This window comes from Sinocyclocheilus rhinocerous, unplaced genomic scaffold (assembly GCF_001515625.1).
Source record: "Sinocyclocheilus rhinocerous isolate Xijiao unplaced genomic scaffold, SAMN03320098_v1.1 scaffold1619, whole genome shotgun sequence".
Classification (NCBI taxonomy): domain Eukaryota; kingdom Metazoa; phylum Chordata; class Actinopteri; order Cypriniformes; family Cyprinidae; genus Sinocyclocheilus; species Sinocyclocheilus rhinocerous.
The window spans coordinates 193795-206595 of record NW_015649446.1 but is presented as its reverse complement, the minus strand read 5'-3'; the positions used below and the strand labels follow the sequence as shown (position 1 = coordinate 206595).

At 38.6% G+C, this 12801-nt stretch overlaps 1 protein-coding gene across 1 annotated transcript in view; it reads left to right on the top strand.

The window, feature by feature from the left end:
- Positions 1-1472: 1472 nt before the first annotated feature.
- The window catches only part of LOC107710575 (U2 snRNP-associated SURP motif-containing protein-like), a 15866-nt gene continuing 4537 nt past the window's right edge, over positions 1473-12801 (top strand). Inside the window, exons 1-20 of the mRNA XM_016515388.1 lie at positions 1473-1602; positions 2416-2502; positions 3001-3112; positions 3593-3702; positions 3878-3945; positions 4218-4312; positions 4398-4462; positions 4616-4781; positions 4879-5084; positions 6778-6821; positions 7390-7494; positions 9250-9316; positions 9436-9602; positions 9753-9915; positions 10041-10120; positions 10717-10804; positions 10915-11043; positions 11136-11331; positions 11554-11631; positions 11753-11758. Of these exons, the coding sequence (XP_016370874.1) occupies positions 2425-2502; positions 3001-3112; positions 3593-3702; positions 3878-3945; positions 4218-4312; positions 4398-4462; positions 4616-4781; positions 4879-5084; positions 6778-6821; positions 7390-7494; positions 9250-9316; positions 9436-9602; positions 9753-9915; positions 10041-10120; positions 10717-10804; positions 10915-11043; positions 11136-11331; positions 11554-11631; positions 11753-11758 (2023 nt within the window). The 5' untranslated portion in view covers positions 1473-1602; positions 2416-2424. The remainder of the gene's footprint in view (positions 1603-2415; positions 2503-3000; positions 3113-3592; positions 3703-3877; positions 3946-4217; positions 4313-4397; positions 4463-4615; positions 4782-4878; positions 5085-6777; positions 6822-7389; positions 7495-9249; positions 9317-9435; positions 9603-9752; positions 9916-10040; positions 10121-10716; positions 10805-10914; positions 11044-11135; positions 11332-11553; positions 11632-11752; positions 11759-12801) is intronic.

Below are 12801 nucleotides of genomic sequence, written 5' to 3'. Positions count from 1 at the left end.
ATGTAATGAGATTCGACTGATTTGGACCCCAGCTCATATAGGCATTTTGGGCAATGAGAGAGTGGATAAATTAGCTAAACAAGCAATTAAAAAAGAGAATATTGAAGTACATATAAAGATGTCAAAATCTGAAGGGAAAAGTATAGTTTGGAAAGAAGCCATGAGAGAATGGCAACGGCAGTGGGACAGGGAAGCTAAAGGAAGACATTTGTATGCCATTCAAAATAAAGTTGGTACAGAGAGGAATTGGGGAGGGACTAGGAGAGAAGAAATAGTGATGGCAAGATTAAAAATAGGACACAGTAATTTAAATAGTACATTACACATTATAGGAAAGCATCCTACTGGTTTTTGTGAATATTGTCAGACATTAGAAACCATAGAACATGTTCTTTTAAGTTGCAGAAGTTATGAAGATCAGAGGAGAAATATGATGGAAGAATTAAGAAGAGATGGGTTGGTAGGGACAGGTATTAAAGATATACTGCAAAGTGGGGTGATTAGACAAAGCAGGACAAATATTTGTAATTTCTTAAAGGGGTCATATGATGCTGCTAAAAAGAACATTATTTTGTGTATTTGGTGTAATGAAATGTGTTTATGCGGTTTAAAGTTAAAAAAACACATTATTTTCCACATACTGTACATTATTGTTTCTCCTCTATGCCCCGCCTTTTTGAAACGCGTCGATTTTTACAAAGCTCATCGATCTGAAAAAGCGAGGTGTGCTCTGACTGGCCAGCTATCCAGTGCGTTGTGATTGGCCGAATACCTCAAGCGTGAGACAGAAATGTTACGCCCCTCTGCATACGTCATCGAGGCTGTCTGATTTCAGAAAAGCAAGTAGGACACTCCGAATGCGACCTTCGAATGCGACCTTCTTTCACAGGAATTCGGAGGATGCATGAGGTGTATCCTTCCCTGCTACAGATAACCCACAATTCTTTGCGTCGCCGTAAACAACTGTTGTTAATTTGAAAAATGCCGGCGCCGGCAGATGTACACACAAGCGCAGATGTGGTGTTCTGTTTACAACTTACCTTAAATCGCCTTGGTAAAAACGGATAAACTTTGTTTTTAATATCCTCCTCCTTTTTTCCTCTAACAGATCTCTGCTGTACGTACGCTGCAGCTCCTCAAACATTGAACAAAATAAAGCATTTTTTTTTTTCAAATTACTTTCCAAATGTAGAAATAATTTTCCTTCATTTAAGTAGTGTGAGAGCGCAACGATGCTCTAAATGTGTTGGCATAGCAACGTGATACTTCCTGTTTCCTTTTCCGCCTGTCCTACGAAGGCCGTCTCGTTTAATTCTTGGTTGAGGACACTTCGTATATGCATCCTACAGAGGATGCGACCTCCAGAGGACTCGACCTCCGGAGGGCGCAGCCTTCTAAATGAGAGACAGCTACATGTATAACAACTTTAAAGACGCGCGACTGGAGTCTCAAACATCCGCTGCAGTCGCAGAATGAGGCGTTTTGAGCTCTGATTGGTGTTTGTCACGTGACGTCATTTTTCCGCTATTTCCATTTCTAGTGAATTCAAAATGGCGGATTAGCAACAAACGAACGGTTTCATTTTTGCAACGCAAGAGCTGTGTAAGTCGCTATATAGATTGTTTACAGATGTGCAACTGGTTGCAGCATCAGATATGTCTTCATTGCGTCCTCCAGTGGCGTTAAAGCAGTTGACCGCAGAAGGTTGTCTGAGGTTTGAACGAGGCCAGGAGAACTAGAGCTGTTAGCCCGCACGCTAACGTACACACATAGGCTGTCTGTCTCAACCTGGTGAGCTGCACACATAGACAGCTTTTTGGGGGTCTGTCGGCGACCGTGATGCCCACGAACGCTGTCTAGGTAGGCAGCTCACTAGGTTGGAAAACAGTTTCAGACTGAGTTATAGAGACACCACCAGCAGCAGGTCTATAACTATTGAAAGATAATGTCATAACTTATAAAAGCAAGTAGAGCCATGGCATGTAGTCGTGCCGCGAATCCTACACAAATAAGGTGTTTACAGGATATATAGACTACTGTATTATTGTGCATAACAGGGCTGGTGTCGTAATCCAGCATCTGCTTTGCATCTTCAAAGTCCTGCATCCCTGCTGTCCTCAGTACAGATCAAGAGGTCATACGGATGGAGAGCAAAAATGGCTTTTGTATGACTCGCATTGTTCTGGGAAATGTGCTTTGTTATTTGCCCTTTTATTCTCCGAAGTCTTGTCATTAAGTGAAGTACTTTGTGATATTTGTCAGGTATGCAGGGTCTTGACCCCCAGACTAGGGGTGTTGAGTAGTTGTTTCTTAACTTCATTATATGCAGTTCCCCAGTCCTGAATATATGGTTACATAAATGAATAAACTGCACTGCAGTGAGCTAAGTTACAGTACATTTCTGTTGTGTTTTAGAAAGTTGACATGGCAGACAAAAAAGGGAAATCTGTGGGGGTGAAGAGGACACTAACAAAAAGAGAGCAAGAGGAAATGAAGAAAAAGGTAAGTTTTTGTCAGAAAATGTGTTTAATAGAGTCAATGAACATTCAGCTCATGCAGAAGAAAAAATAGATATTGTGGTTGTGAATTAAGAATTACTTCCCACAACTTCTTAATTTGTGCCCACTTTTTAAAATTTGTTCCCTTGTTTTCGCTAAAAACAAAGGAACGAATACATTGTGGCCATGATTTATCTAAATTAAAACATGGGAATAAATTAGTACAGTGTGACTACAGTTTAACCAAAGCAAAGGAATGAATGTGGGAATGAATTTTTAATTGTCTTGTTATTTTTCTCCCTAGGTGAGAATAGTGGTGCTTAGCTAAAAACATAAATCCCCCCAAAAATAGATGAATACAAGATACAAAGCTATTACTGTTAATTGAAACCAGTATGATTAAGAGGGGGAAATAAGGTTGTTTTTTTTCTTTCAAAAATATACCCAAGATTATTTTTATATTGTTGACTTGTACAACATTTCTCTGTCTCGCTGTTTACAGGAGGAGGAGAAATCTGCTGAAGTCTTTGAGGAATTTATAGCTTCGTTTGACACTAATGAAAAAAGTGGAGTGAAGACATTCGTACGAGGAGGCATTGTAAATGCAACTAAAGGTGAGTTGTTGTGCTTTTCTTATACAAGTTTCTTCTTCAGTGTTATTTATATATTATTATAGTATATATTAATATTTTGAATTAGCCTTTATTATATTCAGTTTTAATTTGAGTAATTTTGTTATTGCCTTTGCCATTTTTATCTAATATTAATATTTTATTGCAGCCTTATTTCAATTACAGAAAACTTTTTTTAATAGTTTCAGTTGTAGTTTTAGTTACAATAACAAAAGTGAAATATAAAATATGTTCCCTGCTGTGACTTAATGTCGCTTGTTCGGGTTTTTAAGCACGTGTCTCTCTAGATCTCTGTAGTTCATCTCAAACTGACTTTGTGTTTTAGTGGCATGCTTATATGTTGCTTGCATTAAAAAGCTTAGAATTTGAATTGTGGGCTACTAAAACTATAAGTCTAAGCTGTTAGTTTAAATGGAGGAAGGAGCGAGTTATGATTATATGTTTTCATTGTTCATCTTTCAGAGGAAGAAGCCGCCGAAGTGAAGAAGAGCAAACTCTACAGACCCGCCTCTAAATTCGCTTCTCCATCTCAGAATGCCTCACCTGTTCAACCTGCAGAAGTTAAAAAAACTGTAAGTGAGCTTCTGTCTTCTGTAGTTAGATGAGCTTAATATACTTTGAAGAGGTAAGACCGGGTCAGAAGGAATGTGATGACCGCCATAATCAGCATAGATGGCGCAATCCATTTTGCTGTGAATCACAAAATACAATAATTAGTCAAACGCTATTGTTGTTTTTCCATTCTAGGCCATTAAAAAGAAAGTGGAGGAGAAGAAGAAGAGTAATCTGGAGCTTTTTAAAGAGGAATTAAAACAGTCAGTGTTTCTCTCAAAATTCACTCTGTTCATCTATTTTTTAAATGCATGTTTTTGATTTTATTGTGATTGATTCATCCCTATGTTCAGCGATCAACAACTGATGCTTAGACACAAGTCCCCGCCCTATATATGTCGTTTTTTGTTAATCTGTTTCAGTCAGATGTCACAATACAGAAAAAAAGATCTGCTCTCCATTTCATCACGACTTTAACAAGTGTTGCAAAAGGGTAGCTAAAAAGTGTTCTGGTTTTATTCAATCTGCCATTCAGAATACAGGAGAAAAGAGAGAAAAGATGCAAAAAGAAGAAAGGTGACTCTGGAGGAGTCAACCCAGATGTGGATTTACCCCCGACACAACGATCAAGTAAGTCTGACAAACTCACGCCACACATTTCACTTTGGAAACCCAGTGGAAGCCTAAAAAATCTTTTTACGTATTGTGTTTGTAGTATTTGATGATGATCCTGTGGTGCCAAAAACAACAAACCTGTACATCGGCTGCATCAACCCCAAGGTGAGAAGAGAACAGTATTTTGACCTGCTGATTGCCATCCATGGAAAATCACAAAATCACAAAAAGTCACATGGTTTTTCTTTAACAGACTGCACAGGTGTGCTACACAGTATGTTTAGATTCTTATTTATTAAGCTTTGACTCTCTCATTAGATGACAGAGGAGATGCTGTGTAAGGAGTTTGGGAAATACGGTCCTCTGGCCAGTGTGAAGATCATGTGGCCACGCACTGAAGAAGAGAGAACAAGAGTCACCAACCGCGGTTTTGTTGCTTTCATGACACGGAAAGATGCAGAGCGTGCTCTGGCCGCACTGGTTGGTGAGGCGTCCTCAATCCTCAAACCCGTGTAAATGAAATGTTAGACTGCTGTCTGTCAAAAGTTTGACATTTGAGCTCTGGTGTCTGTGTTTTGCAGGTAAGACAGTAATGGGTTTTGAAATGAAGCTAGGTTGGGGGAAGGCAGTACGTATTCCTCCGCAACCTCTGTACACCCCCATCGGGGTTCTGAAGACCACTGCCCCCCCTCCACCTTCTGGACTGCCATTCAACGCCCAACCCAGAGACCGCTTCAGAAATGACTTCACCAAACCATGCAGCCGCTCACAGGAAGACATTTACAAGGTAACCACATGCTCTGTCTCCTGGTGTTGTGGAGTCTGGTTTGCCGAAGTCAAGGTAATTTATCTGCTGGCAAGGTATTTTGTGAGCATGAAGCATTACTGAGTAAACAAAAGTTGACTTTTTTTTTTTCAATAAATAAAAAAGTAGTAAAATGAAAGGAATAAAGATTTCTGCTTGATGGTTTTAGGTTGATACAAAAGATCATGGCTGAGAATTAAGATTTAATGAAGAGACCTATTTTGGAATCTGAATAGAATCAAAGCTTTTCATTTTAGATAAAACATTTTCTTTTTCTTTACACATCAAAAGTTTGGGGTTGGCAAGGTTTTTAAATGTTTTTGAGAGAAGTCTCTTATACTCAGTAAGGTTGCATACAGTAAAAACAATAATATTATTGCAATTAAAAATATTTTCTATTTTAATATATTTTAAAATTTAATTTATTTCTGTGATGGCATAATGAAAAGCATTTTGGTAACTCTTTAGAATAGGGAACACATATTCACTGTTAATTAGTTTTCCTTGAACAAACTTGCTGCTTATTAATAGTTAATAAGGTAGTTGTTCATTTTAGGTATGGAGTAGGATTAAGGGATCTAAAATGTGGTAATTCCGAATAAGGCATTAATATGCTAATACTATCAAACAGCCAATATGCTAGTAATAATGCATGCTAATAAGCAACTAGTTAATAGTGAGAATTGGTCCTTAAAATAAAGTGTTACCAGCATTTCTTCTCATAATTACTTCTGCTTAATATATTTTCCGAAACTCAATAATTTTTTTTGTCAGGATTCTTTGATAAATATAAAGTTAAAAAGAACAAATGTATTTAAAATAGAAATCTTTTGTAATATTATAAATGTCTTTACTACCACATTTGCTCAATTTAATGTTTCCTTGCCGAACAAAATAGTCAGTTTCTCTTAAAAAAAATAAAATGAACTGACCCCAGACTTTTGAATGATAGTGTATTTTAAATGTAGAGAAATGTGATGGAGCCAACTTTTTTGAGAAATGATTTTATTGTTTCATTGTTTGAGAAAAGTTTCAAAATCAACTCGATGTGAATTCACATTGTCGTGGGAACACTTTAAACTATTCTGAGTCAGTTGATTCCACTTATATGTGTATCTTGTACTAGACAAAGAATCACAAGCAGATTAAACCAGGAAACTGTACAGAAACACTGCAGTAAACTTGGTCGGTTTTAAGTTCAGTAATGTTTATTAGCCTGGGGGGCATCCTGTGTAATGAGACATTTCATTCCTACCAACCTGTTTGGCTTCTTAGGCTTTCAGATTCTGTTAAGAGGAATTGGCCGGTCTCTCCATATCACTTTTTGATTGGTATGTCAAAGGTGAGTCCACAAACATGTCAAATCCAAACCCTTTTTCATTTCAGATTTGTAAGCTGTTATGCAGTTTAGATTTATAAACATTAAGCTGGAATAAAAAAGAGCCCATGGCCTTAGTGAAGCCAGACAGGTTGGAGAAAGCAAAATGTCTGAATACACAGAATGTCCCTCAGACAGAGCAAGAAGCAGCGGTGAGATGAACTCGTCTGTTTGCGAGCATGTTCCCAGAGGTTTAGCTGCTGCTGCTGATATTAATCATGAATATTCTGCAGTTTGTTTAAATATAAACTCACTGTATTTTTGTATCTTCATCATTTGGTTTGACGTCGCGAACAGACTCTGTCCGAGGCCGTAGTGACAGTGGTAATCCCCACAGAAAGGTACACATTCTCTGTCCATTTATTAAAACACCATTACCACTGAAACACACGCACAAACACACTCACCTGTAGTCTGACGCCTAAATCACAGTGGTTAGTTCATCACAAAGATACTGTAAGACGTCATTGATCTTAGATCGGAGCCAAGAAAATCACTCACACGCTCACAGATACATCTCAGATCTTTAGCAACATCAGCAACTTCTCTAGTCTGTTAATACAATTGCGTTTTAAATAGTATAAATCATTTCATACCCAGTAATTGCTACTGTGAAAATGTGTAGAACACCCCACAGTGGCCCTTTTCTGAACGCTAGGAGCTAACATTGTACTAAAACACACTCCCTTAACGGTCTCATAGGGCCATGGTAACATCAGAAAGCAATCTTATTTGGAGTGGACAGAAAATTCAGAGCAAAATACAAGATTCAAACTGCCAGACAGTGAAAATGAAAGAAGAAAAAGATAGAACTGACATGGTAAGGCTGTATGGAGTGATGGCGAAAGATGGAGAGAAGAAAAGAGTGCCCTTGTTCATTCTCTCATCCATCTCTGTTGTGGCTGATAGGAACCTGCTGGGCTTGATACACAGAATGATTGAGTTTGTGGTGAGAGAGGGACCCATGTTTGAGGCCATCATCATGAGCCGGGAAAAAAACAACCCTGACTTCAGGTATGTGAGGAGTGTTCTGCTTGTTACAGAATATTTGAACCATTAAAGGGGTCATATGATGCTGCTAAAAAGAACATTATTTTGTGTATTTGGTGTAATGAAATGTGTTTATGCGGTTTAAGGTCACATTATTTTCCACATACTGTACATTATTGTTTCTCCTCTATGCCCCGCCTTTCTGAAACGTGTTGATTTTTTCAAAGCTCATCGGTCTGAAAAAGCGACGTGTGCTGTGATTGGCCAGCTATTCAGTGTGTTGTGATTGGCCGAATACCTCAAGCGTGTGACGGAAATGTTACGCCCCTTCAGAAGCGCTAGATTGTCATAGCAAAGTCGGAATTGACCCTTTTTTTTTTTCTTTTTTTTATAAATAGCCTTTGTGCACAGCCAGCCTTCTCCCAGCCAACTCTTCTAGGTTCAAAAAACTGTCGTCCATAAAATGTGTTGCACAGATTCGAACATCTGGGTTGTGCTGTTCTGTTGTAACTAAATCTTAACCAATGATTCCTAATTGCATCTACTTCCGGAAGGCCAAATAAAGTGCTTTTGCTTTCGCACTGAAACACAGCGTCTCCCTGACATGCTGCATCAACACTACTGCTGTTCCTGAAACCACGCCTTCTTTCTTTGCGTGCACATTTGGGCGGTGTTATGCAAATCTTCCCACACAGTGACGTAGACATGTGGGGCGTGTTAGAACGAGTCGTTTTAGGTAGGTGTGGTTGACTCTTAACTTTTATAAAGAATATCTCTTTGGATTTGAGACTTTAATCTTTGCAACTTTACAGATCTTCTTTATGCATCAAGAGCTTGTAACACTCCAAAGAGAAAGGAAAAATTGAAATCGCATCATATGACCCCTTTAATATTCTTAGATAGCTTGCTCAGCATGAAATAAAAATCCTAAATTCATGTTATTGGTTATATTGCGAGTAATTCATGCTCTGATTTGTTTGTTTTTTTTGTTTTGTTTTTTTGACCTTATGATTTTTTTTTTTGTTAAGATGTAATAACCTTCTTGTGAAACAACATAAATTGGTGCAGACTAGTGCTGTACAGTATGGAAAAAAGCTAAATTTATACACAATACTGAACATCCCAATACGGAAGAAAATATCTGTTGCTCCTTGTAACATTGTGACTTGATTAAAAATTATAAGCACAAAACAAATGTTAAAAAATTTATCTTATTTATAGATTAATCATTCACAATACGATAATTTTCATTTTATGCCAACATTAAAAGGAATAGGTCACCTAAAAATGAAAATTCTGTCCTTTACTCACCCTCATGTCTACTCCAGTATGGTTTTCTTTTGACTGTACATCACAAAAGGAGACATTAGGCAGTATGTTCACGTTTCTCTTTTTTTCATACAATGTGAATGGTAACCAGGATAACACATAAGCAGTCTGCTGACTTGCCCAATATCTTCAAGTCTTTCAAAGCCACATGATATCAAGGTTCAGGAATGTTTGTGCTATTTAAATAAGCACATTTCACTTTTATGAGAACCAATGACATTTGGCATCATTGATGTCAAACCTGGTGTAGTCGCCCACCATTTTGTGGTATGTAAAAGAGCAAAGTCAGCATTCTGCTAAATTTCACTTTTTTGTGTTTCACGGAAGAAAGACAATTATTCAGGTTTAGAACATGAGGGTGTGTAAATATTTGGTATAATATTTTCTTAAGACTTCTGCATGTCATATGTAACTCGATAACATGTATTGAATGTCTGGTTAATGTTGCAGGTTTTTGTTTGATAATAAGAGTCAGGAGCATGTGTACTACAGATGGAAACTCTACTCCATTCTACAGGTAAATGAGCCACTGCCTTCCATGGCTAGTCACAGTCTTACTCTCAAAAATAGATGTCACATTTTCATATCTATGTGAAAGGTGTTAAACATTTCCCTGTGTCTGTGTCCTTCTCTCAGGGAGAGAACCCAAATAAATGGAGGACGTCACCTTTCAGAATGTTTAGGGGCGGCTCTCTGTGGAAGCCACCTCTCCTTAACCCGTATCTCCATGGTGATGAGGAACCAGAAGAGAGCTCCTTCCCTTCTCAAGAGGAAGAGCCAAAGAAAGGGCACCTGAAGGCAGAGTAAACATGTGTTCCTCTCCAACAGAAATAGATGTTGTAGGCCGCCTATTTCTTTGAAATAAAATGCACACAGGCCTGTGATGTATGGGTGCCCACGTCCGTTTGGTTCCGTAATGTATGTGCATATTGAATGTGTTTGTTGTGTCTCAGGCACAGAGAGAGGTTGGAGGCCTTGCTGAGAGGGCTGACTCCTTGCAGGGATGAGATTGGTGATGCAATGCTATTCTGCCTGGAGAGAGCAGAGGCTGCTGAGGAGGTCGTCTCCTGCATCACTGAATCTCTGTCTATAGCACACACACCACTGCAGAAGAAGGTACCCACACATTTACAGTAGTACAAAGACACAGTTGGAGTTCACAAATCACAACTGGAGTTTGTTGCCTAGCCCTTCTTCACTCCTTTGGAGATTTTGTCTGATGTCTTGTGTATATATTGCAGATTGCCAGACTTTACCTGATATCCGACATCCTCTACAACTCCTGTGCCAAAGTTGCCAATGCGTCTTATTACCGCAAATTGTGAGTCACTTGTGCAACATTTTTATTTGATGGTTTTCTTGATTGCATTTGTTCTTTGTTTTTTTTCCAGTGTCTTTGAAATTGTTTTCCAGTAATTTGTTTCAAACCTACAGCATTGACATGATTGTGGTTTTTGTATTCTGAAAAGAATTTTTTTTTAATGGAAATTCACCCTACGTAGTTCCAAAATCCATGTTATTGATCTAATCGTGAATGATTCATCCGTGCATGTTCAAATGTTTTCAAAATATTTTTTTTTCACTTTGTAATGTTTAATCAAAACTGGGTTATCTAGTGAAATGACAGACTTCTACTGGACTTCTCCAATCATTTAGTCAACTTAGGCGACACCTTTCTTATGATCAACTGCAAGCTTGCATGCAGATCTGTCTCCATCCAATCAATAACCGTTGAATTAAACCAAGTCAACACCCTACAAATTTTTTTTTTTTAATGATAATCTGTTTCACTCTGATGTATGCCACGATACAGAAAAACAGATCTGTCATTACTGCAGTTACATCGAAACTCCAAAAAAGTTAATGTTGTCTCTGATGAACTCTTAAGAGTTTTCTTTTTGTCTTGCTGTGTAATAGTTTTGAAACAAAGCTGCCACAGATATTTGGAGACATTAGTGAAGCGTATCGGAACATCCAAGCCCGACTCCAGGCAGAGCAGTTTAAGGTGGGAACAGTTTGTTCTAGCGTGTGATCTGTCTCAAGCTCCTCCCCTGCAGAGATCTGTGATTCCACTCCCCCTCTACATTTGTCTCTTTCATCTCTCTCTATCTGCAGCAAAGAGTCATGGGATGTTTTCGTGCGTGGGAAGACTGGGCAGTTTATCCAGACTCCTTCCTGATCCAACTGCAGAATATATTCCTGGGGCTTATTAAACCTGGAGAGGAAGTCATTGACAGAGCAGAGGTGAGCTGTGGCAAAAAGATTTAAAAAAAAACTGTAAATAAAATGCATATGATCTATATAGTGTAATATTCATTTGCCTACCTGTTCTCTAGCCCAAATCTCCTGATCTGGATGGGGTGCCATTGGATAGTATTCCTCTGGAGAGAGGTGAAATTGATGGTACACCCCTTGATGACCTTGATGGTTCACCTTTGACCTGGGATCCATCCTCTATAGATGGTGTACCGGTTGATGACATAGACGGTGTTCCCCTAGGAAACTCAATAGATGATATCGATGGTGTGCCATGTAGGTAGAAGGACGTTGTGGTTGTTGGGAGTTTGTCTTGTTTATTACAATATTGTGATTAACTAGCTGTTTTTTACTATAATGTTACTGCTATTTGTAGCCTATTTCCTAATCTGAACACAGTGAAAGGGTTAAGACGCATACAACATTGATTGTGTTATAATGGTTTTTATTTAAGTTACACATTTCCTCTTTGTGCTTGTTTTGGTGTGTCTGATCCAGTTGATGAAGGCTCAGATAAGACTTTACCCACTGTTGCACTGTCTAAATGGGAGAAGGTCGAGGATTCCGAATCCTCAGGTACAGTCACAACACGAGTAGTAATACATGGCTGCTTTTCCCAGACTATCCAGTCCACTTCTCTCTCTCTCTCTAGAACAAAGGCTCGTCTCAGTTTTGCCAGAAAACATCTTGATGATCCCCAAGACTTTTGGGAAAATACTCTGTGGACTGACGAGACAAAAGTTGAACTTTTTGGAAGGTGTGTGTCCCATTACGTCTGGCGTAAAAGTAACACTGCATTTCAGAAAAAGAACATCATACCAACAGTAAAATATGGTGGTGGTAGTGTGATGGTCTGGGGCTGTTTTGCTGCTTCAGGACCTGGAAGACTTGCTGTGATAAATGGAACCATGAATTCTGCTGTTTACCAAAAAATCCTGAAGGAGAATGTCCGGCCATCTGTTCGTGACCTCAAGCTGAAGCGAACTTGGGTTCTGCAGCAGGACAATGATCCAAACACACCAGCAAGTCCACCTCTGAATGGCTGAAGAAAAACAAAATGAAGACTTTGGAGTGGCCTAGTCAAAGTCCTGACCTGAATCCTATTGAGATGCTGTGGCATGACCTTAAAAAGGCGGTTCATGCTCGAAACCCTCCAATGTGGCTGAATTACAAGAATTCTGCATAGATGAGTGGACCAAAATTCCTCCACAGCGCTGTAACAGACTCATTGCAAGTTATCGCAAACGCTTGATTGCAGTTGTTGCTGCTAAGGGTGGCCCAACCAGTTATTAGGTTTAGGGGGCAAACACTTTTTCACACAGGGCCATGTAGTTTTGGGTTTTGTTTTCCCTTAATAATAAAAACCTTCATTTAAAAACTGCATGTTGTGTTCACTTGTGTTATCTTTTACAAATATTTAAATTAGTTTGATGATCTGAAACATTGAAGTGTGACAAACATGCAAAAAAATAAGAAATCAGGAAGGGGGCCAACACTTTTTCACACCACTGTATATATATGCAGTGTTGGGGTTAACGCATTACAAGTAACGTAACTAGTAAAGTATAGCATTACTTTTTAATTTACAAGAGAATATCTGAGTTACTTTTTCAAATAAGTAACGCAAGTTACTTTTTTTCCAATTTATTGATTGACAGCTCTCCTGTCCCCATGTTGAGAAAAATCAGATGTTACTGTAGAGCTAAAATAAATATGAATATGCATTAATTAATCTCACTCACAAAA